This window comes from Schistocerca piceifrons, chromosome 2 (genome assembly GCF_021461385.2).
Source record: "Schistocerca piceifrons isolate TAMUIC-IGC-003096 chromosome 2, iqSchPice1.1, whole genome shotgun sequence".
NCBI lineage: Eukaryota > Metazoa > Arthropoda > Insecta > Orthoptera > Acrididae > Schistocerca > Schistocerca piceifrons.
This window is the reverse complement of record NC_060139.1, coordinates 361,117,599-361,144,238: the sequence shown is the minus strand read 5'-3', so window position 1 is coordinate 361,144,238 and position 26,640 is coordinate 361,117,599. Positions and strand designations below refer to the sequence as shown.

The following is a 26,640-nucleotide window of genomic DNA, read 5'->3' as shown; positions in this document are numbered from 1 at the left end:
GTGAACCTTTGACATTCTTCATTCTCATGTGTTACCCCTCTTGCAACAGTATTGTGTTGCCAGTTTTCTATATTATAAAGCTCATTCACACATGGAATGTGTCTCTATGAACTTTCTATGTGATACTGAGTTACTACTGTGGCCACCAAGATCCCTGTTTGTATCCCCAATAAAAAATGTGTAGGACCAGCTTGGACTTCAACCAGTCCCAGTGCCAGTATCCAGGATGTCAAGAACCAGTTACAGCAGTTGTGGGCCAGCTTGCCTCAGGAGTTGATACAATGGTTTTATGACACCTTACCCAACTGAATCAGTGCATCCACCCAGGCAAGAGTGGGTGCAGTCCTTCGTAAATTTGATTCAGTTTTGTAATTACTGAAATAACATTAATTACCATCTCCACCACTGGTGTCTCATTTCATTTCCTCTTCCCCTTCTGTGTGCTTCACTTCTTACAGTGTAGTTTAATGTGACTTTATTGACCATACCTATCAGCCTAACTTAAAACAGTTTGATGTGTAAGTCGCCAAAGTGGTATCAAATCGAATGACTTGCACCAAGCGAATGGTCTACCCAACGGGAGGCCCTAGTCACACGACATTTACATTTACCTCCAACAGTAAACTTACCTTTCCTAAACCCATGCTTTGTTGTTTGTTACAGTTTATAATAATTTTATCTCTATAAATATCTATGCATGTGTTCAACAAATTCACTCCAAGCAGTATGGAAAAGTCTATTTGTTTTAGCACTAGGATGCTTGGATTAAAATAACTTTGTGATTGACATTTCAGCAAGATGAGTGATAGGGGCCAGCTGCCCGCCAACTGTAGTTCTTTCATGAGTGCCACATGCTTGTTTGTTGTCTTTGTTGCAGTTACATCTAAAGCATAGTGAGATGTGGCTGACTGCATGAAAGCAACACTCTCCTCTTACCAGTGCAATGTGTCAGTCGCTAAGTAAATTTATTCAAGCTATAGTTGAAAAAGTTATGGAAAAAACATTACTACACTTACATGTAACTGGCAGAAAGGTCAACACCTTCCAGAAATGCTTGAGCAATAAGTTCCTTCCAAGAGGGCTTCCCCATTTTGTCTCGCACTGGAGCCAGACGACTAAGAAGTTCATTGCAACTTCTCATTGTTGCCTATGAGATAACTATTATTAATGTCAGTTATTATATTTGTTAATGTGTAGACACACACACACACACACACACACACACACACACATATACCAAGTGGCAATAGGAGAACATACATATATAAGGTATTGAGGCATGCAAGCTTTTAGAGCCAGTTCAGAAAAGTTGCCCAGAACACCGAGATCAGAGCAGACTTCCAAAGATGGTCTTTTGGGCAAAAGCTTAAATGTTTAGTAGTCTTTTTATTGTGCCTGTCTGTGTCTCAATTCCTCCCCTATCTGGTGAGTAGCAATCCATATCAATGAAAATAATTAATTTTTGAAAATATAATATAATTGGATGAATAAAAAAATCTATTCACCAAACAATGGTAGGAGAACACACATATAAGAGGTATTAAAGTTAGCAAGGTTCTGGAGCCAATGGCTCCTTCTCACAAAAGGACTGAAGAGGAAGCAAGAGCAGTGAAGGAAAAGGACTGGTGAGGTTTAGGAATGAACGTTGCCCATGATTTTGCAGTTTTCTTTTTATTTCTATTTTTAATGCAAAATACTGACTTGTTATGATAAAAATTTAGGCATAAATAATTATATGAAACAGTAGATCCATGCCTTAATCAAATGTCAGATGATAATACCGATTTGTACTAGCACTGCACCATCTGACGTGCTTATGCATCACTAAGAATGTTTACACTGGGATCTGTCAGTTGTAAATTCTTGATGGATGTGAGCACTTGCAATCAGCACAATAACATGTGTTTACATAGCTGCTACTTTAAAACTGATATGCTGACTTCTAGTATACCTCGCGATACCAACACGGACATCCAGATGGTACAGGCTGTGAAGCAGTCACTGAAGTTAAGCACATTGTGCTGGGCAGCATGTTCAACAACTGGGTGGCCCAGCTGTCTCTTGGTAACAGTTTTGCGATGTCCAGTCATGAAGACAGACACCTTGTAAGTTATCATCCCTACATAGGAAACAGCACAGTGGTTGCAGCTTAGCTTTGCAGGTCACATGCCTGCTTTCACACAAGTATCCCTGCCTTTGATGAGACAGGAATGCCTGTGGCAGCACTGAAGTAGGTGGTAGTAGGAAGGTCTTGCTTCTAGGTCTATTGCAGGATTATGAGTCATGAGCTGAAGGGTTGGGAGACAGAGTGTACCAGGGATGGATGAGCACATTGTGTAGGTTCTGTGGGCAGTGGAATAGCACTGTGGGAGAGGTGGTGAGTACTAAGGGTAGGATATCCTTATTTCAGAGCATGACAAGCCTTAACTGAAACCTGGGTGGAAAATGTGATTCAGTTGCCTCAGTTCTCAATGGTACTGAGTCACATGTACTGATAAGGCATGGGAGATCTGTTTCTAAAATGGTTGGGAGGGTAATTTTGGTCTGTGGAGGCCTCAGTGAGACCCTTGACATATTTGTAGAGGGACTGCTTCTCACTACAGATGTGATGACCACAGTTGGCTTGGCTGTGTGGAAGGAACTTCTTGGTATGTTATGAGGGGCAGCTGTTGAAGTGAAGGTTTGATGTGGACAGTGGTAGTGATGTAGTCATCCTTGATGTCGAGGTCAACATTGAGGAAGGTGGCTTGGTGTGTTGAGGAGGACCAGGTGAAGTGAATGGGGAATAAAGTGTTGAGGTTCTGTGGGAACATGGTTAGGGCGTCCTCACTCTTAGTCCAGATCACAAAGATGTTAATGAATCTGAACCACTTGAGGGATTTAGGAATCTGTGTGGTTAGGAAGGGTTTCTCTTGATGACCCATGAGTAGGTTGGCATAGGATGGTGCCAAGTAGGTGCCCATAGGTGTCCCACAGATCTGGTTGTAGGTGATATCTTCAATTGAGAAGTAAGACACCCCCGGTACTCCTATTTTTAAGTGGGGTTGGGAATGTGGTGACATGAATGTTTAACTCCAAACTTGGTATGTAAATAACTTACTATCTGGAAAACATGCAAATTGGTTGGAGGGGATAGAAAGGAAATACATTTTAAAATAATCAGAAATGATCAACATTACAGTATTGGTATTGCTAGGCTGACTTGCGACAATTACAATGCCATTCCTTTCCTAGGAATCTTGTGGGGATTATGGTGGGAAAGTGGTAACGTAAAAGAGGTAGCAAACACTGAATAATAATGTCATATTAATGAGCTTCAGGGCTGTTATGCTGAATGATACAGTCTTGATGATATGTGAGTGCATGCGGCAAGGAGGAGAGGGATGACACGTAAAGCACAAATGTGGCGTCTGTGGTGGCACAAATTCAATCAAACTTGCTACGCATGTCACTTACTATCTGAAAAGACACAAGGCTAAGACTTATTTGCCACCACTGCATAATGTAGGTGGGACTAGAAAGTAGATGACATACATAACAATAAAAAATGTGTACAGGTTAGATGTACTGCCTTAGGGAAAGAGAGTGACTGTCTTGTAAATAAAATTCTTTTATTGTAATATTTGTTTTGTAAATAAAAAATACCTTCTCTTGCTGCACTGTATTTGTATTTATAAGTGATAACTTAACATAGAAAACAAGACATGACATGTTTTATAATCTACAGATAACACTTAGTAAAATAAAACTGTATCATTCTAGATCTCATTGATGATGCCTTAAAGTGAAAAAAGGGGAAATGTGTCTCAGAGAAATAAAATACACTGCAGCAAGAAAAGGTGTTTCTTGTTTACAAAACAATTATGTGCTTGCAGCAGAGGATGGATACGCAAACAAACTCAATCTTTTATTGTATTTTTGAACTTGGGCACAGAAATGGTATATAAACCTTTTCACTTTATAGTAAGTTATCATCAAATGATTTAAATATGGCACATAGTAACACATCGAAGTACATGAGAACAGTCATAATTTATGTGACATGGAACTAAAAAGTGTAATAAAAATATTTATAATAAAAATGACTAATATGAGTCTCATATCCAAAGCATTTGAAGTCATTGGCTAATTTGCAAACTGTCCCAAACACTAATAATCACCATGTCAGAGTAGGAGTAGGAGTGGAGTGACAAAAAATAGTAACTGGGTAACACAGGAAAATCATCTAATATGTTAATAAAGTAATTTTACTGTTAGCTTTCTTGTGATATAATTGTCTGTTATATTAGAGATGGGCACAAAACATGCAAACCATAAACTCTTTCTAAAAAAAATATTACCCAGACACAATAATTAAATTGCACGTTGTGATCACTTCATATGCCTTATGCTGTTTTACACTTATGTGGCAATACACATCGCCCTTAACAACACTGAAAGCATGGGACAAAAAACGTTTTTTGATGTAGTATGAGTATATTGATGTAGATTTCTGACAGAATTTTGCTACAGTATGGTATCTGCTTTTCACACTTTTAAATCAGGCCACTTACATAAGAACAGCATTCACTTGCTAAGCTCCCTCCAGTAACCAATCCATTTGGGGCTGTCCAGTTGTTAGAGGGCTTCACACTCACAAAATCGAGAGGAATACCTAATGTATGAGCACAGACCTGTGCCACCTGAAATAATAACAATTTTACAGAAAGCTGATATTATGTCATGAAGTTTATAGTGATATTGTTCTATAACTTTAGCAAAAAACAATCTAAATAAAAATTATTTCATTTAACAATAATTACAGTTAAATAAAAGACCATTCTCTAAACTGCTTTATTCATAAAACAACAATTTTGTTTCATCAGCAGAAAATTAGGAATGTAGAGATAAAATATTTGCTGGTACTTATTGAGTCAGCATCCACAGGGATAACAAGGAAGGTTAAGGTTTAAATTTTGATGTAAGTTTAGGTCACTAGAGGCATAGCACAAGTTTAGAATGGGCAAGGTGCCATACTTATTTCCTTGGTGGAGTTGAAAGAATCCAAACCTTTGAAAAATGAGGATACATTTTCTTGACCCGGCAGATGGGAGAAAACAGTGAATACTCATAATATATCATTATACAAACCTTGTACTAGAAATGTACCTGAAAATATAATGTAGCTACATAATCAGTGGGTGATATATTTTCAGAATCATTTTTGCATTGGGTAAACAGATTCACCCCAAACAACTGCTACTCATGACTTACTCAGTGTGACACCCTGTATTGCTGGAAAACAGTATAGATAAAACGTTTTAGTTTACTTGTAGCTATAGTTAAATAAAAGCCATGTTCTAGGCTGTTTTGTTCACCAAACAACAATTTTCTGTAGTATAAAGGAAATTAGTAATGCACAGGAAAAAATGGTTGCTAGTACGTATTGAGCCAGCATTGCCAGCAAAAGCAAGTAAGGTTTTAAAGTTCAAAATTCAATCTAAATTATGGTCATTAGAAGAGGTATGATACAAGTTTAAAATGGACAAGGTATCATTATTAGTAGGTTCTTACAATGCATCATGCAATGAGAGGTTATTTTTCTCTCAGAACACCATTTGTATTCAATCCAGGATCATCCATTATTGTATTAAATCCATTAACACTTCTAGGATATTATTACCCTACTGTCTCACTTCACAAATGTGAACACACACACAGAGAGAGAGAGAGAGATATTCATACTACTTCACTACTGTCTCTCACTTCAGAAGATTAGTATGCCTATGTTGACACAGATGATCTCAAAAAAAGCTTTTTTCCCTCAATTTAATCCTTGGTGCACTAAAACTACAGGCTATGAAGCTGTGACCCTAGATAAAAGTGAAACATATTGGATTGGTGCAGAAGCAACATGACAGAGTTAATAGAATACAAACCTTTGAAAAGTAAGGATAAGCACTGTTGGCCTTGGAGAGAGGAGGCAAAATAGTGGTAAAAAGGTATGATATGTAGGTGTAGGTATGTGTGTGTGCATACAGGAGGTGGTGTTGGGGGTGGGGGCGGAAAGGGGAGGGGGTGTTGGTCAGGGGGGAGGAAGATCCGACAGTTCAAAAAAACTTCAGTGTGCTCACAACATATGATTCATAATCTTTAAACTTGCAATGTAATTGAACATTTATATAAATACATCTGCATCTATGTACATGTTGTCTCAGGAAGAATGGTCGATATTCAGGGATATGACAGGAATGCTCATTAAAAACAAAAACCTTCTTTTGGGCATATGCCCTATTCCAAATGGTTTCCAAGATAGACTACATTTAATGTACATTTGTTTCTGGGCTAGTGAAAGCCCTTATATGTCTTACTCACCAAACCTCTTTGATATTTTACTAGTATTGTAGCCTGACCTATATTACTGCTTTCAACCCCTTTCCTTGGGATGTATTCCTATGATTAAACTATCCTGTTGTACGCACAGTTGTTCATCGTGTGTTTTGAGTGAAGTAGTGCAAGAGATTGAGAGGGTATCAGAGAGACATCAGTTAACTGTGTTTGTTCACATGCTGGCTAAAATGTCACACATCTACACTAATGAAGAATATGCAGATATGGTTTATGTTTATCCCTTCTGCAATGGTAGTGTTCCTGCTGCTCTCAAAGAATACCACCAGTCCTTTCCGACATGTTGAATTCCTGACTGTAGAGTGCTTACCAGAGTTTTCAGCAAGTTTCTTCCAAATTTAGTTCAACAACCTGCGCAGGATCAGCAAGTTTAAGTGGGGTTGTGTATTGCTGCTACCAGCACACGGTGACTTTCTGCATGTATTAGTGTCCCACAAACAAGTGTATGGCAAACATTACAAGTGGAAAACTTTTGACCATTTCGCATACAGCATGTCCATAATCTTCATATTGACAACAATGCCATGTGACTTGAATTTTATCACTTGTCAAATGGTAATCGTCATTTTTTCCCATTAATACTATTCACTTATGAAAACATGTTCAATGCCACATGTAAAAATCACCAATGATTACAGGAGAATCTACATTCTACAGTGGACACGAACTTCTATGTTCATTTTTTGATCAACCTTTGGTGTGGCATGATCAGTAACATGCTGGTATGTCCAAGCCATTTAGAAGAGCAAAGGATGGGACAGAAACATGTGCATTTTTTTTTGGAACATTCATCTGCTGAACACCCTGGGAACATTTCTTTGGGCACATGGACTGCAATGTACTTCTAGTATGACACAGTTCCTCCACATTTTACCAGATGTATGAGGGAACATCTCAACAACACTTATCCTAATCTCTGCATTGGTCATGGTAGTATAATTAACAAGATTGCTAGACCTTATGCCATTTAATTTTTGTTTATGAGGTTTGAAGAAGTTTGAGATGTACAAACAAAAGGTGAATACATCAGATGAACTGCTTGGTCGCATTATAGATGCTGCTGCCCTGTTTAGGGAACATGCAGAAGCACTCAGACAAGCAACACAACATGATTTCCCAATAGAGGACAAATGTACTGAAGTTGAGAGTAGGATATTTGAATATTTATTGTGAACTGTATGATAGCTGTAATGTGATGTCTATGGTAACACTTAGAGACGAATCTGCTACAAATATGTAATTTTCAATAGACATTTTGTTGTAATGTTTACTAACTATTGTTCATGTTTAAAACTGACAAAGTACTGAATAATGCATAAAACAAATAGTAAATTGTGTTCTAGCTCAGAAGCCTTTTGGAATAAGGCATATGTCCAGATGACATTTTTTGTTTCATATAGCTATTTCTGTCATACTACCAAATATTGCCCATTCCTCCTGGGACACCCGGTGTATACTTTGCAAATCACTGTCATGTGATACGCCTCACTGTACCAGTCATTATGGCTTTTCCCATTGCGTACATGAATGAAATGAGGGAAGAGTGATTGCTTAAACACGTCTGTACATGCTGAAATTAGTCTAATCTTGTCTTTGTGATCCCTGTAGGAGTGATACAGGCAAGGATGTAATATATTCTTACATTCATCACTCAAATTTGGTTCTAGAAAATTTCTAAGTAGGTCTTCTTGGGATAGTTTGCGTGTATCTTCAAGTGTCTGCCAGTTCAGTTCTTTCTGTGAGAAAGTCCCACTGGTCGAACAGACCTGGGACATTCATGCTGCCCCTCTCTGTACACGTTCAATATCCCCTGTTAGTCCCATCTGGTATGGGTACCACACACTTGAGACATATTTCAGGATGGGTCACATGAGTCTTTTGTATGCAATCCCTGTGTAGACTGATTGGATTTCCCTAGTATACTACCAATGAACCACTGTCTGCCACCTGTTTTACCTATGGCTGAGGCTATGAGATCATTCCATTTCATATCCCTATATTACAGTCATATGATACTATGTTTTTGTTTTGTAAAGTGCACATTTCCGTACACTTGAAGTAAGTTGCCAATCTTTATACCAGTTTCAAATCTTATCAAGAAAGAATATTTGTGCAGCTTTTTTCAGACAGTACTTCATTATTGATAGCTGCATAATCTGTGACAACTCTGAGGTTACTATTCACATTATCTCATTAATGACAAGAATAGCAATGGTCCCAACATATTTCCTTGGGGCACATCTGAAGATAATATGTTGCGTCCTTCCTACACAAAACCTCAATTCAGTCACCAATCCCTATTATGATACTTATTATAATAAATGCATGTGTGGTACTGAGTCAAATGCTGTTTAAAGGTAAGAAACACAGCATCTACCTGACTGCATAAATCCATGGTATTCAGGATGTCATGTGAGAAAAGGTTGAGTTAGGTATCACATGACTGATGTTTTCAGACACCATGCTGGTTGGCATGGATGAGGTCTACATTTACATCTACATCTACATGATTACTCTGCAATTCACATTTAAGTGCTTGGCAGAGGGTTCATCGAACCACAATCATACTATCTCTCTACCATTCCACTCCCGAACAGTGCGCGGGAAAAACAAACACCTAAACCTTTCTGTTCGAGCTCTGACTTGGGTTGGGCTCAACAAAATATTTTCGCATTCGGAAGAGAAAGTTTGTGACTGAAATTTCCTAAGTAGATCGCACCGCGACGAAAAACGTCTTTGCTTTAATGACTTCCATCCCAACTCGCGTATCATATCTGCCATGCTCTCTCCCCTATTACGTGATAATACAAAATGAGCTGCCCTTTTTTGCACCCTTTCGATGTCCTCTGTCAATCCCACCTGGTAAGGATCCCACACCGCACAGCAATATTCTAACAGAGGATGAACTAGTGTAGTGTAAGCTGTCTCTTTAGTGGACTTATTGCATCTTCTAAGTGTCCTGCCAATGAAATGCAACCTTTGGCTCACCTTCCCCACAATATTGTCTATGTGGTCTTTCCAACTGAAGTTGTTTGTAATTTTAACACCCAGGTACTTAGTTGAATTGACAGCCTTGAGAACTGTACTATTTATCGAGTAATCGAATTCCAACGGATTTCTTTTGGAACTCATGTGGATCACCTCACACTTTTCGTTATTTAGCGTCAACTGCCACCTGCCACACCATACAGCAATCTTTTCCAAATCGCTTTGCAACTGATACTGGTCTTCGGATGACCTTACTAGACGGTAAATTACAGCATCATCTGTGAACAACCTAAGAGAACTGCTCAGATTGTCACCCAGATCATTTATATAGATCAGGAACAGCAGAGGTCCCAGGACGCTTCCCTGGGGAACACCTGATATCACTTCAGTTTTACTCAATGATTTGCCGTCTATTACTACAAACTGCAACCTTCCTGACAGGAAATCACGAATCCAGTCGCACAACTGAGACGATACCCCATAGGCCCGCAGCTTGATTAGAAGTTGCTTGTGAGGAACGGTGTCAAAAGCTTTCCGGAAATCTAGAAATACGGAATCCACTTGAGATCCCCTGTTGATGGCGGCCATTACTTCGTGTGGATAAAGAGCTAGCTGCGTTGCACAAGAACGATGTTTTCTGAAACCATGCTGATTACGTATCAATGCATTGTTCTCTTCGAGGTGATTCATAATGCTTGAATACAATATATGCTCCAAAACCCTACTGCAAACCGACGTCAATGATATAGGTCTGTAGTTCGATGGATTACTCCTACTACCCTTCTTAAACACTGGTGCGACCTGCACCATTTTCCAATCTGTAGGTAAAGATCTATCGGTGAGTGAGCAGTTATATATGATTGCTAAGTGGGGAGCTATTGTATCAGCGTAATCTGAAAAGAACCTAATCGGTATACAATCTGGACCTGAAGACTTGCCCGTATCAAGCGATTTGAGATGCTTCGCAACCCCTAAGGTATCTACTTCTAAAAAACTCATGCTAGCAGCTGTTTGTGTTTCAAATTCTGGAATATTCCATTCGTCTTCCCTGGTGAAGGAATTTCGGAAAACTGCGTTCAATAACTCCGCTTTAGCGGCACAGTTGTCGGTAACAGTACCATCGTCACTGCGCAGCGAAGGTATTGACTGCGTTTTGCCACTTGTGTACTTTACATACAACCAGAATTTCTTTGGATTTTCTACCAAATTTCGAGACAATGTTTTGTTGCGGAACCTATTAAAGGCATCTCACATTGTAGTCCATGCCAAATTTCGCGTGTCTGTAAATTTTAGCCAATCTTCGGGATTTCGCATTCTTCTGAACTTTGTATGCTTTTTCCGTTGCCTCTGCAACAGCGTTTGGACCTGTTTTGAGTACCATGGGGGATCAGTTCCATCTCTTACCAGTTTATGAGGTATGAATCTCTCAATTGCTGTTGCTACTATATCTTTGAATTTGAGCCACATCTCGTCTGCATTCGCATAGTCAGTTCGGAAGGAATGGAGATTGTCTCTTAGAAAGGCTTCTAGTGACACTTTATCCGCTTTTTTAAATAAAATTATTTTGCATTTGTTTCTGGTGGATTTGGAAGAAACAGTATTGAGCCTAGCTACAACGACCTTGTGATCACTAATCCCTGTATCAGTCATGATGCTCTCTATTAGCTCTGGATTGTTTGTGGCTAAGAGGTCAAGTGTGTTTTCACAACCATTTATAATTCGCGTGGGTTCGTGGACTAACTGCTCGAAATAATTTTCGGAGAAAGCATTTAGGACAATCTCGGAAGATGTTTTCTGCCTACCACCGGTTCTGAACAAGTATTTTTGCCAACATATCGAGGGAAGGTTGAAGTCTCCACCAACTATAACCGTATGAGTGGGGTATTTATTTGTTACGAGACTCAAATTTTCTCTGAACTGTTCAGCAACTATATCATTGGAGTCTGGGGGTCAGTAGAAGGAGCCAATTATTAACTTATTTCGGCTGTTAAGTATAACCTCCACCCATACCAATTCGCACGGAGTATCTACTTCGACTTCACTACAAGATAAACCACTACTGACAGACACAAACTCTCCACCACCAATTCTGCCTAATCTGAGACTGAGACTTCGTAAAAATTTCTACAGAACTTATTTCAGGCTTTAGCCAGCTTTCTGTACCTATAATGATTTCAGCTTCTGTGCTTTCTATTAGTGCTTGAAGCTCAGGGACTTTCCCAGCACAACTACAACAATTTACAACGAAAATTCCGACTGTTCCTTGATCCAAGCACGTCCTGTATTTGCCATGCACCCTTTGAGATTGCAGCCCACCCCGTACTTTCCTGAGGCCTTCTAACCTAAAAAACCATCCAGTCCACGCCACACAGCCTCCGCTACCCATGTAGCCACCAGCTGAGTGTAGTGAACTCTTGACCTATTCAGCGGAAGACGAAACACCACCACCTTATGGCGCAAGTCAAGGAATCTGCAGCCAACACGGTCACAAAACCGACTGAGCCTCTGATTCAGACCCTCCACCCGGCTCTGCAGCAAAGGTCTGCAGTTGGTTCAGTCAATGATTTTGTTTGAGATATTGTTCAGTCTGTTGTCATGTTGTATAAACATAGTCAGCACCAACGAATTAATGTGACATCCAACATCAATGGAAAACATTAGATTGTTTCTTGCTAAACGCAATTTTTTTAAATGGGATTTTATGTGCTCAACTGATCGACTGACCTAAAATTAGTCTAGTATGATATTTGATTCAACAAATTACAAGGGGACAGAACTGTTGAGCAAATTTATCTTCAGGAGATGAAATTCCAAGTACCGCCAACAGGCATACTTAAAAGTAGAAAGAAAAAAGCTCTCTCCATAGCAGAGTTGGTGAAAGAATGTCTTTGGTAGTGCTGTTGCCAGGCTTTCAACTAAGAAGTGCAAATGGCTTCAGGTGAAAACAATAACTGTCTATACAGCTGCAACAACTCTGGGCTGTTGCCACAGAAACATACACAAAATTGTGTTACATGTGTGTTTGGGTTAGACACACATAGCAGCCCTGCCAAACTGTCAGGAATTTTCTTTTGGCAATTCTACTTCAATTCTTTTCAAACTATCAGCTCTTATCCCAGGGATGAAAGAGTGATAAGTTAGGGAAGATTGAAGAAGGGGCAGAATCTATGACTGAACATTTTCCAATACACTTTGTAATTTTTCTGCAGGAAAATCTTTCAAGCTTATGTAAGCTACTTTAACGACTAAGAATGACTTCCTTCATTCTTTTGATTAAATTAGAAATAAATCAATCATGGCTCAAACCAAGAGTTATGGGAAAATTAACTTAGCTAAAATAATCTTAAGGGAAATTTCATGACTGAAATAATTAACAAAAATAACCAAAGTTGAAAACTCATGTGCAGTTGATTGATGCACAATGCAAAGATGAAAGTAGCAGCACAAAAAATACCTATTGTGCTGTGCTGTAACCAAAATGACATAGTGAGTTATGTGATTGAAACCATACAATTTCAACACTGCAATCTTTGCTGAAGAGAATTCATTCTTATCTGTTGTTACAAATTTGTGTCTCAACTATGCATGAAGTTTCCTTCTTGTCTGCTTAACTTTGATTTGATAAGAACTTCTAACTTTTCTGTTCTGAGATCTTGTGTAACATTTTATTTCATGGATCTCCTGTTTTTCGCTTCATTCAGAATACTGTGTGATATTGCTATTTTATCTGTCAATTTCTAACACTTTTCTCCTTTCTGTTAACAGAAGTTAACGTCTAATTCACATTTTGAATGATTCTGTATATATTGTTGGCTGGTAAGAAGATTTTATACTGAAATGTAATGGCTATTTCAACATTGAGGTCCCTTACTTTTTAGAGAAACTAGTAAAATAAATGACATTATGGGGTTGCGTCTAGTGTTCCGTTAATTGGCAATGAATGGTGTTCTCATAAAAGGAAAAAGAAAATTATACATATGTTAAAACAGTTTCACAATTGGATTTGTTACAAATGATGACCAGCCCATATAGTACAACATTCTGTGGACTATCCTGTGAATCATGAAGGTTTGCTAAACCCAGATAAAATCTACACAGTAGATTAATGACATGGATTGGTACAAGGCAAGCCTGTGTGTGGTTTTAGGCAGTTCCCCATGCTCACTTAAGCAAATGATGTGCTGTTCCCTAAACTCCACCTCAGCAAATACTGTACACCAACAGTTAAAATATGGTACACGATTCACAGCCAAATGGTGCTCACAACTTTCCTCCCTTCGGTTACATTGATGAGTAAGGAAGAACATCCGGCCACAAAGTTAAATTATAAAATAAAATTTTCCAAAACCTTAAAAACATGGTTCAAATGGCTCTGAGCACTATGGGACTTAACATCTGTGGTCATCAGTCCCCTAGAACTTAGAACTACTTAAACCTAACTAACCTAAGGACATCACACACATCCATGCCCGAGGCAGGATTCGAACCTGCGACCGTAGCAGTCGCGCGGTTTATTTTCACTACTGAATTTTGAATAATGACATTCTCTTTTCATGTGAATACATGCCACATTGGGTCACATGTTCAATATGAGACAATACGTATAAAAGTACCTAAATACTCATTCCACAAGTAGTTGAATAATGGCATCCAGCTGCTTATAGCATGAGCCCTCAATTACTTGTATGCATTTTCCTCCCAAAAGCTTGGCACAAGTTTGATGCAATGCATTAATAAAAAATTGAATGAGGAAATTTTGATACTGACATTAAAAAATTAAGATTACCAACTGTGGAAGAAGCAGTTCTTTCTCATTCATAATCCCAATAATGATTTTTATATCACTGATACTGTAGTGTTTGTTTTTGTACAAGGTACATTCAAATTATCATCAAACAGCAAAATATTACAGTTTTTATGTTTATACACAGGGCATTTCTCCTAAAAATTGTCATTAGGATTTTCTCTAGAGTTTTAGCAGATATCTGCAAAATCAATAGGTGGAGTCATCCCAAACAAATAGTGCTCATCACATCTTTCAAGCAACACCCAATGTCAACAGAAAGCACTTATGGGAAACGGGAATACAGATAACTGTATATGCAACAAACTGTTCCCATAAATGATTATACATGCATATATTTCAGCACAAAGAAAGATACATGTGTTCACTGTACAAGGTACAAATGCTGACTGGAACATTAACATGGCGGCTTGTCAGAGCAGTTAGAGTTCAAAGATCATTCTTTACATGGTGCTATCAATGCCACAGAGACTCCACCCCCACCGCAGTACGGAGTATGGCCTGTGGGAGCCTGAGGGGAGGTCGTGGTCATGTGGGTGTCGGCATCGGAGTGAATAGTGCGAGGCAGCAGGCGCACGACTGGAAGCTCCATCTCAGTCAGGGCAGTATGCAAAAGCGCAGCAACAGGCTGCAGGTCCACATCATAATCTGCCAGCGGGGACGCGCGATGTGTCGGCTGGCCCAGGAGTAAAGGTGTGGGAAGGGGTGCGGCGTGCGAGCGTGCCTGCCCCTAAAGCAGATCGAGCCGTCTGAGGAGATGAATGCACGAACTCTTGATGGATTGCACTCTCAGGGGAGGGACAGGCTATGCACTATCTTGACATCTAGTTCCTTGTTGAGTGTCTGTAAAGAGCATGAGCACATGATCATCAAAAGTGACAATCGACACATTGTCAACGCGGGTAGGTGGTACAGTGCAGCGCAAGTTGAAAATCGGGGAGCAAGTCTCTTCAGTAGATGAAACGTCATCAAAACCTGTGCATGGGGCTGATGACGACATGCTTGGGAAACCTGGGAACTGCAGTGACGAATCATCAGGAGGAGAAGACCCTACCATGGAATGAGCTAACTCATTATCGGGTTCGGCAATGGAAAATTCCTCTGGATGGTCTGACTGGGACAGCAGAGTGGTATCGGAGTCCACGAAAGAAGCTTGAGCCTGTGTAGCAAAACGGCCTACTTTAACCATAATGTTGAACATCGTCTCACCCCTCTGGAGCACTTCAAAGTGGCCGTGGTACGGGGTTGCATGGTTTGTCTTACTGAATCATCCCTGAGCATAACGTGGGAGCATATGTTGAGTGCAGTTGGCACATAAGTGTCCAGCGGGGTATGATTGACAGGTGGGTGTAGCCGTGCGTGTCTAAAGTGGGTGCGCATTCTACTAATACAGTCTGGAAAGGTGGGGAAATCCTTGGGTGCTTAAGGAAGGATAAGTTCCCCAGGTAGAACCTGGCTCTCGCCTAAAATGAATTCAGAGATGGTTCCCTGTAAGTCAGGTTTAAAGGTCGAACAGAGACCAAGTAACACCAAAGGAAGCGCCTCAGACCAGAGGCAGTCATTGCATCTGAGTGCTGTTTTAAGGGTGCGGTGCCATCGTTCCACTAAACCGTTGCTTTGTGGGTGGTAGGCTGTTGTATGAATTTTTTTAATGCCGCGAAGGTTACATAGAATCATGAAAAGTGCAGACTCGAACTGTCAACCCTGGTCGGTGATGATGGTGGATGGGCAACAGAATCTAGCGATCCATGATGAGACGAATCCCTTGGCCACGATTTCTGCCATGATGTTGGGTACAGGAGCAGCTTCCACCCAATGAAACATGCGGTCGATTGTGGAAAGGATATATCTGTGGCCCTCTGACAGTGGCAGAGGGCCAGTAAGGTTGATATGTACATGACAGAAACGTCCTTGCAGAATGTCAAACTTGCTAAGGGGGGAGGGGGGGGGGGCAGGGGGGGGGGGGGAGGTGTGGCATCCAATTTAAATTGCGTTGGGAAATGCAGCTGCGTGCCCGGGTTTGACAGTCCTGCTTAACATTTTTCCAAACAAAATGCTCAGTGATGAGGCCTGTGGTGGTGCAGATGCCAGGGTGGGTGAGGTTATGAAAGGCGTCAAAGGTTTGTCGGCACAATGTGGGAGGGAGCAACAGCCACAGAGTGCCGGTAGAAGAATCGCACCACCCTTCATCCGAAATGCCGGGGAACTTGGCTTTGGTAAAAACAAGCGATGTCTGAGGATCCGTGAGGGGAGCTTGAGATTCCACATTAGAGGCCTGGAGAGTGGTGAGGTCAGATGAATCGATGATGCATGAGACAGTATTGACCCGTCAAAAGAAATCAGCAGGGGTGTTTTCTGTGCCTTTGATGTAGCGTACATCTGTAGTAAATTGAGAGACCAGGTCAAAGTAGCGGAAATGCCATGGGGGTGGGTCCTCGGGAGGGTTGCAGAAGGCATCCGCCACTGGTTTGTGGTCAGTAAGGATGAAGAAAGAATGGCCTTCGATGTCAGGGCGAAAGTGTTTGACGGCTTCACAGACCGCTAGAAGCTACCTATCATAAGCAGAATATTTCATCTGTGCTGTAGACAGTTTTTTAGAGAAGAAATGAAGGGGTGAAACCGTGTTGCCTTTCTGTGTTGCTGTAATACTGTCCCGACCACAATGTCGCTGGCATCCGTAGTGATGAACAACTCGGCAGACGGATCGGGGTGGGCGAGTACAACGGCGTGAGCTAATTCTGTCTTTAGAGCCCTTAAGGCCTCTAGCATAGGTTCAGTCCAACGGACTGGCTTAAGGCCCAAAGTCTGTTTGCAGGACAGTGAGTCCATCAGCAGGGCCCGCACAGCAGCAGCAGCAGTAGTTAGATGTCGGCAGTAGTAATTTTTAGTACCCAGGAAATGTCGGAGTTCTTTGTTTGTAGCCGGGAGTGGCAATGATGTGATAGCCTGCATGCGGGAATTGGGAGGCTGTGCTCCGTCTGCAGAGACAGTGTAACCCAAAAATGTCACAGAAGACCGACGCAATTGGAATTTATCTTTGTTGACCTCGACACTGTTGGAGTTCAAGGTCCGGAGGACCTTGGATAAATGATCTTAGTGGTCCTTACTCGACTTGCTGAAAATGAGGATGTCATCCGGGTATGCAAAGCAGAACTCGAATTGTCATAAGATTGAGTCAATGAAATGTTGCCACATTTGTGTCGCATTCTTTAAGCCGAATGGCATGAAGTTGTATTGGAACAAACCGAGCGGCAAGATGATAGCAGTCTTTGTAATGTCTTCCAGCACTACGGGAATCTGGTGATAGGCATGTTTACAGTCAATCACACTGAAGATTATGGCACCCGATAACATATGGGTGAAATCGTTTATGTTCAGTACAGGGTAATTGTCCATAATGGTACAAGCGTTTAAGCATCTGTAATCACCACACATATGAAAAGTACCGTCGTGTTTGGTGATGAGGTGAATCAGTGAAGACCAATTGCTGTCCAATGGCTGTAGAATGCCTGCCTCCAGAAGTTCGTTAATTTGCTGCTGGGCCACGTGCAACTTAATGGGGTTGAGATGTCTACCTTTATGCCTAATAGGAAGGCCGGTAGTGATAATTATCTTGTGTGTTGGAAGTAGTAATTATCTTGTGAGTCGTTCCGTCAGTGACGGAAGAGACTGAGAAATGCACACGAGGCTGAGTAACGTCCTGACGTGAAGTTCTGGGACGACTGGGGTACGATGAGGCGTAGCTGTTAGCGCGAGTGGTAAAAGGCAGTGTGAAGGACACATGCCTGTTACGTGAGCACGGCGTGCACTTGTTTGGAGAGATCGACTGCGTGTGCAGCACGGAGTGGATTGGTGCGCGCAGCGACTGTCTGTTGTTAGCTTCGCCTTGAGTAACCGACACAGGCAAGAGAGGCGTTGGCATCATGCGGGGAACGGGGATGGCCGCCGAATAATGTGGTTGGCGCGCGAGAGAGGGGGGATGTTTACCAACAAGCGGCCGGCTGTCTGCGCGGTGGACGTGTTCGCATTGTGCACACAACTGTCATTAGAAGCACTGTTTGAAACACATGGCACTGCATGTAGTGTGTGTGTGGCGGGTGCAGAGATCACTGAACGCGAATTGTCACACACAATGAATGTTTCTGGACTAACCTCATGAGTGTCCATGCTGGTGTCTGCTGAAGAGGGTCGATCAGGTGAAGGAACTGTGGACTGCAGTTGCAGCAGTGAGGTACGAGCTGCGGTGAGCTCATCAGAAGTGTGAGCAATGCATTGTTTCAACTCATTGTTTTGCCGATGGAGTTGTGCTGCTGCATTGTACTCTGACAGTAGATTAGTGATGCAGGTCACAATTTTGTCCGCGAGGGTGGAGCACTCACGAACCAAATCACATGTAGCGACGTAAACAGAACAACGAGCATAAGTGCCTGAGCACGGTATCTGAGTGTCAGAAGGGTGGTGTAGCACTGAACCTTGAACTACGTTCAGGGAGAGTTTGTAATGGGAGAAGAAATCCATACCGAGAATTGGTTCATCAATATTGACGATGTAAAAAGTCCATGGGAAATGTAGAGAAGGAGATAGATGCACCATAACTTTAGCAGAGCCGACGGTTTGTAATGTTGATTCCGTGACAAAGCGTAGAAGCGACTTTGTCAGTGAAAAAACAGGAGGAGCCACCGGTGTAGGTATGACGGACACGTCAGCACCGGTGTTGACTAGGATAACAAGCCGTGACGAAATGTTGGTCACGTATAAATGACCGCTCGGCCAAGAGGACGAGTGAACAGAGTGCAATGTTTGAGGACGCCTGTGAAGTTCCCCGCAGGACTAGGCATCTTTTAGATCCTGCGGTCGGCATTTGGGTGCTGGCAAGGTAATCTGTACTTCTTGGCCTCATCCCCGAAAATCTTGTGGTATCAGCAGTATGGATGAGCTGGATGTGGCAGTGGCGATGATTGTGACAGCGGAGGAGGTTTGTCCTCATTGATCTGTTCCAGAATGTAAACCAGGATGTATGGTGCATGTGCAATTCTTGAGTGCTTGGGAAGAGGAGAGAGCGAATGAGTACCGCCCGGTGATATAGATGGAATGGAGGTGGAACGAGCCCTGCCTCTGCCCGCAGATGGCCGGTAAACAGGCGGTGTAGTGCAAATGAGCGGTGAGAGGTGTGCTGGTTGTTTTTGTTGCAGTAGTGCATACAGCTGATCTGTGATGTAAAGGCGAGAGCTGATAGACTCAAAGGAATGCGGTAGTACGTGTATCTGCGGGTTGGTAGGTAACTTGACAGACCATACTGCCCAGAGGGTAATGTCCAGCATCGTGTGTTCACTCACAAATAGCCGAAGGCAGCACCAGAGTTGTGATGGAGTGTGGTCCTCCAGGTGTTCCTCGTACAAGATTTGATTATTAATTCCTGTGGTGAGCAGGTGAGTTGGTCCAATAATGTATTCCTGGCAAACTCGTATTTTGATGGCGGCGGTGGCGAAAGGAGGTGGTCACTTATTAAATCTGAGTGGTCATGGAGTTGTGTGATGAGACATAGAAATTTAGAGTTGTCATCGGTCACCTGATGTAACTCGAAAAGGTGCTCCACAAGTGCAAACCCTGAAATGGGGTTGTCCTCGTATAAAGGAGGTAGCTTCGGCAGACAGCCAGGGGTGGGGCGAGGGTGGCTTCGGCGTATCTTGGAAGGCCTACTATCCCATGGTAGGATAGGCTGTCCTATAATCCTGCACTACTGGCGTGGACATGTTACTAGCAAACATGTCCCAAACAACAGCCGGTTGCAATGTCCCTGGTGAGTCACGTAAGCACTACATGGCAGGCATGGCTGGAACCATGGGAATGAACGGATGAGCAGCATGTGAGGTAGGCCTGTAAACTGGACCAGAGGTTAAAGGCACAGTACTTAAATTTTCCACCTTGGAAATGATGCAGAAGACCGGTGCGGCAGGCACATACGGTACTGCGGAAGGAGATAGCGATTTGTTGGTCGGAATCGGGACCCCAATGAGTGAGAGGGGGCAGGGGGGGGGGGGGGGGGTGGTACTTGGTGTGGAAACAGCGAGAGTTTTCTGTGCACATCGGAAACGCACCCCATGTGGTAGGACCATAAATCACTGGTGAAACCTCTTGGTAGTCACATTGTCATGGTACAATGTTCCTGGATGGTGAAGGGCCGTCGGGTGTGCTCGAACCCACATGGTCGAGAAACTGGGCAACAGATCTGGTGGTTGAGCCTGGCGAACTTGATGTATAAAAATGTCCATTATTCAAATGTGAGGAGGGCAAAACTGCATGTGCATTTTGCACAAATGGCAGCATTGTACACAGCATTACTGTATCCGATGTTGCGGCACGTAGAGGATCGAAGCACGTGTGCGAATTTGGGTCCCTTTGAACACTACATGAGTGATTGATCATTACACAATTCTGGAAATCGTCCACTTCACCTTTCACATGCCAGCATGCACAGTCCAGCAACATGAAACCTGAGTCCATTGTCTGAGGTAATGGCGTAACACTCGGCCATTGTAGAGCTGCAAAGTTTGAGGTTAACTTTGTTGGAGATCAGAATCACTGTCTGACGAAACAACCATTGGCAGGGGATTGGAGTGGCCTGGTAGTAGTAGCTGAACCTCCAAATCCTCATATAAAATGTTGGGTGAGCAACCATGGCATCGAACGTAAAAACTGTTGATTCCACATAGCCGGCACAGAAGTCGTGGAAGACATAGAAACATCGGGGTCACCAATATGGGAAACGGGAATACGCATAACTGTATACCCAACAAACTGTTCGCATAAATGTTTATACATGCATATATTTCAGCACAAAGAAAGATACACGTGTACACTGTACAAGGTACAATGGCTGACTGGAACATTAACATGGCGGCTCGTCAGAGCATTTAGAGTTCAAAGATCATGCTTTATGTGGTCGATGTGATCTATCAACGCCACACACTGATTAGTTTCCTGTTACAGACAAAATTATTTTTAAAGTGGAATTTTACATGCCAGTTCAGTATAGCAATCCAGGTTAGTCTAGCATAATATTTATTTTATTGATTTTCACTAACAATGACACGAAGACTCAAAGAACAATCAGTACTCAAGCAGCAATAGCACTGCCCCGGCTCACACTGATTGATACAGCACAGCATGCAGTGCTACTGAGTCCCTTGTGGATTGCTGCTTATTCTTCGTGTTTTACTGTCCCTGTTAATAAATATCGATAAAACAAATATCGAACTGGACTAAAGTTGGGAATGCTCCATTGAATGGGGACATAAACTTCTAATTTAAAAATAATTTTCTTTGTAACTGGAAAGAAACTGATGTCTTCTGTTGGCGCTGGGCACCACATGAAAGACATGATGAGAAGTAATTGTTTGGGCTGGCTCCAGCTACACATTGAAAAAATGAAATTACAAATACCTGCTGAAACAAGAGAAAAAATGTGGCCTAACAGCTCTAAGGAGTCAGCATAGATAATGCATAATCAGATGTGTACTTGTTTCCTAATAGATGACATTATGAATGTGGAGCAATGTGACTAAAATGTTATAAGTACTTGTATTCATACCTTTGTGTTGATTCCCTGCCCACACTCAACTCCTCCATGAATCACAGCAACTGTACCATCATCAGCATAAATAGATACAACTGAATGATAATTACCCAGATATATAAAAGGATATCTCATAATTACCATTGCCATTCCCCTTTTTCGCCATCGGTTTTCCTGTAACAAATAAATCTCATATTAGGTGTCACTGGAACTTGATATTATTTGAAATACAAGATCATTTGAAATTTAATTAATCTTCAGATTTGAGGATTAGACTCTCACTCATCAACCTACCTTGTTGAAGGTTTCCACTGCCTTTTTCCTTTCATCATATTGTGCAGACGACTTCAAATCATTGATAATACCAACCAGTGCATTATCATCTTTTGTTAAGTTTGCAAGTCTGATTTCCAATGGATCCATTTTAAGATCATTTGCTATATGTTCCATTATAGTTTCTACCATTGCATTTCCTTCTAAGGAACCTGGTACAAAGCGTCAATTATTAAGAAAGAAAGGGTGACATTTACAAAGGATGTCAATAACTTTTATAATTTTGGCATAAACCATCAGTTAGTTCATTCACAACCAGCACAATAATTATGAAATGAGATAAAAATGAAATATCAACAGTTATTCCAATCCTAAATCAATTATCTGTTCTCTGACTGCACATACAATGTGGTCTGGATATTTGTAATGTTATCAGTCCACTTTAGAAATTCTGAATCAACTACAAGACACTGAACTAGTGCTTGAGGAAACTGCAGTATCCGGAAAGAAAGGACAGAGTGAATGTAAATTGTAGCTTATATAGAGCATTATATGTGTAATATGTGATGAAGATTGCAGAGGCGTGACACTCACATTCAGAGGCAACCTCTTTTGTATGACCAGAAACATTAGGGTTATACAAAGCTTAATCATTAAAGGACTGTCAGTAATATGAAAGCAAGTATTGGTATGCTTTCACAACATCAAACAATTGAGTATCATCAAACAATGGAAAATCCAGCATGGAATGTAACAATACCAGAGAAGGAAATTGCTACTCACCATATAGTGGAGATGCTGAGTCGCGACAGGCACAATAAAAAATTCACACAATTAAAGCTTTCAGCCATTAAGGCATTTGTCAGCAGTAGACACACATATACACATGCACACACTCACGCTCACATAAACACAACTTGCACACACATCTGCAGTCTCAGAGAGCTGAGACCACACTGCGAACAGCAGCACCAATGCATGATGGGAGTGGCGACTGGGTGGGGGTAAGGAGGAGGCTGGGGTGGCGAGGGGGAGGGATAGTATGGTGGGAGTGGCGGACAGCAGGATAAAAGGTGCAGTAGCGGAAACGAGAGAAATAATTTTTGCATTTTTTGCACCACCATGGATCCATGCTCCTTTCATCTGCGCCAATACGGAAAAGTTTCCTTATTCCTAGCCAGATCCCAGTCCCACATACTGTTCCTGCGTTGTTGCTTGGCACTTGAAATCCTCGCTAATGGACTTACCATCAAATTACCCGTCTCTGGTTGCCACCCCTCCTTTCACAGTGACCTCCACCTGTTCAGATTCCGCCAATCCTTAGCCCTCACCAACATAGTCCTGCAAAACCATCCTTGCAGTACCTTCTCTCCATCCGCAAAATTCTCCTGCTATGCAATCCCAAATTCCTGGAACCCATAACACACACTGAAACCCTTGCCCTGCAGGAACTTGAGCAACATGCACAATGCCACCTCAAAAAACTCTCCATCCTACTCACTTCCTATGCCCGCCTCGGAGTAACGTTGTCCACCACTTCTACAACCACCTCCAAACCTCCCCCATGCCCCCTCATAGCTGACATAGCCTGTCTTGCAGACCTACTACATTTACCCCATCCCCCAAAACACCTCCCACCACCACAAAGAACTCAGAACCTAAACAGACCCGCAACACAGTAATGAACCTTTTCTCCAGAAGGCTTAGTCCCACAGAACTATCAGTCCTTTCCAAAGACCTCACCTTTTTCCCCACTCCCAAATTCAACCATGCTGGACTAATTAAAGACCTTCTCTCCTTCTCCCAGTCCCTACAGTGGAAACACTTTTTCGCTACCAACCCAACCAATCAGACTCAAACAAAGACCAATATTGAACCTTGCCAAATTCAGTTCACTCCTCTATCCAACCATGATACACCCCCACTGCCTCCAAACCACCTCCTGTTAACTTTCCACAATTTCTTAACCTTGAACCTTCCCTCAACATCATTCCCAAATCCCTCAACATGCAAACTAACCTTACATCCACAGAAAGAACCACAGTCCACCATCTAAAAACTGATCCCAACCTTATAATCCTACCTGCTGACAAAGGCTCCACCACCGCTGTTTTGAACTGCATCCATTATGTGGCAGAAGGACTCCATCAGCTGTCAGATACTTCCACCTACAAACGATGCCACAGTGATCCCATTCCAGTAATCCAGCAGGATCTCCAGTCACTACTCAAACCCTTAGGCCCATCCCAGAACCTCTCCCCAGAGTCCATCTCCCTACTTACCCCTACCACTCCCCACACTCCCACCTTCTACATGCTTCGTAAAGTCCATAAACCCAACCACCCAGGACACCCCATTGTGGCCAGTTACTGTGCCCACGCTGAGAGAATCTCTGCTCTCGTAGACCAACGCCTTCAACCTATTATCCAGAACCTATCCTCCTACATAAAAGATACCAACCATTTCCTCGACCAACTCTCCACAGTTCCTGTCCCTTTACCACACGGTGCCCTGCTCGTCACTATTGATGCCACCTCTCTGTACACTAATGTTCCTAATGCCCATGGCCTTACTGCTGTCGAACACTACCTTTCCAGATGCCCTATTGTTTCCAAACCAACAACCTCCTTCCTAGTTTCCATGACCAACTATATCCTCACCCACAATTACTTCTCTTTTGAAGGCATTACCTGCAAACAAATCCACAGTATGGCTATGGGCACCTGCATGGCACCATCCTATGCTAAACTATTCATGGGCCATCTAGAGGAATCCTTCCCAAAAACCCAGAACCCTAAACCCCTCACCTGATTCAGATTCACTGATGACATCTTTGCTATCTGGATTGAAGGTGAGGACACCTTATTCACATTCCTCCAGAATCTCAACAACTTCTCCCCCATTTGCTTCACCTGGTCCTGCTCAACCCAACAAGCCACCTTCCTAGATGTTGACCTTCACCTCTGAGACGGCTACATCAGTACCTCTGTCCATATCAAACCTACTAACCACCAGCAATACCTTCGACCGTGGTATTCCACTGTCCACCGAACCTACACAATACAGGGTTATTACAAATGATTGAAGCTATTTCACAGCTCTACAATAACTTCATTATTTGAGATATTTTCACAATGCTTTGCACACAGATACAAAAACTCAAAAAGTTTTTTTAGGCATTCACAAATGTTCGATATGTGCCCCTTTAGTGATTCGGCAGACATCAAGCCGATAATCAAGTTCCTCTCACACTCAGCGCAGCATGTCCCCATCAATGAGTTCGAAAGCATCATTGATGCGAGCTCGCAGTTTTGGCACGTTTCTTGGTAGAGGAGGTTTAAACACTGAATCTGTCACATAACCCCACAGAAAGAAATCACATGGGGTTAAATCGGGAGAGCGTGGAGGCCATGACATGAATTGCTGATCATGATCTCCACCACGACCGATCCATCGGTTTTCCAATCTCCTGTTTAAGAAATCCCGAAGATCATGATGGAAGTGTGGTGGAGCACCAACCTGTTGAAAGATGAAGTCGGCGCTGTCGGTCTCCAGTTGTGGCATGAGCCAATTTTCCAGCATGTCCAGATACACGTGTCCTGTAACGTTTTTTTCGCAGAAGAAAAAGGGGCCGTAAACTATAAAGCGTGAGATCGCACAAAACACGTTAACTTTTGGTGAATTGCGAATCTGCTGCACGAATGCGTGAGGATTCTCTACCGCCCAGATTCGCACATTGTGTCTGTTCACTTCACCATTAAGAAAAAATGTTGCTTCATCACTGAAAACAAGTTTCGCACTGAACGCATCCTCTTCCATGAGCTGTTGCAACCGCACCGAAAATTCAAAGCGTTTGACTTTGCCATCGGGTTCAGGGCTTGTAGCAATTGTAAACGGTAAGGCTTCTGCTTTAGCCTTTTCCGTAAGATTTTCCAAACTGTCGGCTGTGGTACATTTAGCTCCCTGCTTGCTTTATTCGTCAACTTCCGTGGGCTACGCGTGAGACTTGTCCGCACGCGTTCAACCGTTTCTTCGCTCACTGCAGGCCGACCCATTGATTTCCCCTTACAGAGGCATCCAGAAGCTTTAAACTGCGCATACCATCGCCAAATGGAGTTAGCAGTTGGTGGATCTTTGTTGAACTTCGTCCTGAAGTGTCGTTGCACTGTTATGACTGACTGATGTGAGTGCATTTCAAGCACGACATACGCTTTCTCGGCTCCTGTCGCAATTTTGTCTCACTGCGCTCTCGAGCGCTCTGGCGGCAGAAACCTGAAGTGCAGTTTCAGCCGAACAAAACTTTATGAGTTTTTCTACGTATCTGTAGTGTGTCGTGACCTTATGTCAATGAATGGAGCTACAGTGAATTTATGAAATCACTTCAATCATTTGTAATAGCCCTGTATACTCGTCCATCCTTACACAACACCTGCTCCCAATCCCTTACCTCAAGGCTCATACCCCTGTAATAGACCTAGATGCAAGACCTGTCCCATACATCCTCCTACCACCACATACTCCAGTCCGGTCACTGACATCACCTGCCCCATCAAAGGCAGGCCTACCTGTGAAACCAGTCATGTAATTTACAAGCTAAGCTGCAACCTCTGTG

At 42.3% G+C, this 26,640-nt stretch overlaps 1 protein-coding gene across 1 annotated transcript in view; it reads right to left on the bottom strand.

The window, feature by feature from the left end:
• The window catches only part of LOC124776986 (xanthine dehydrogenase-like), a 437,142-nt gene that overhangs the window by 77,636 nt on the left and 332,866 nt on the right, over nucleotides 1-26,640 (bottom strand). The window contains exons 19-22 of the mRNA XM_047252231.1: nucleotides 22,050-22,240; nucleotides 21,771-21,929; nucleotides 4,554-4,682; nucleotides 1,017-1,147 (exon numbers count right to left, since the gene is read on the bottom strand). Of these exons, the coding sequence (XP_047108187.1) occupies nucleotides 1,017-1,147; nucleotides 4,554-4,682; nucleotides 21,771-21,929; nucleotides 22,050-22,240 (610 nt within the window). The remainder of the gene's footprint in view (nucleotides 1-1,016; nucleotides 1,148-4,553; nucleotides 4,683-21,770; nucleotides 21,930-22,049; nucleotides 22,241-26,640) is intronic.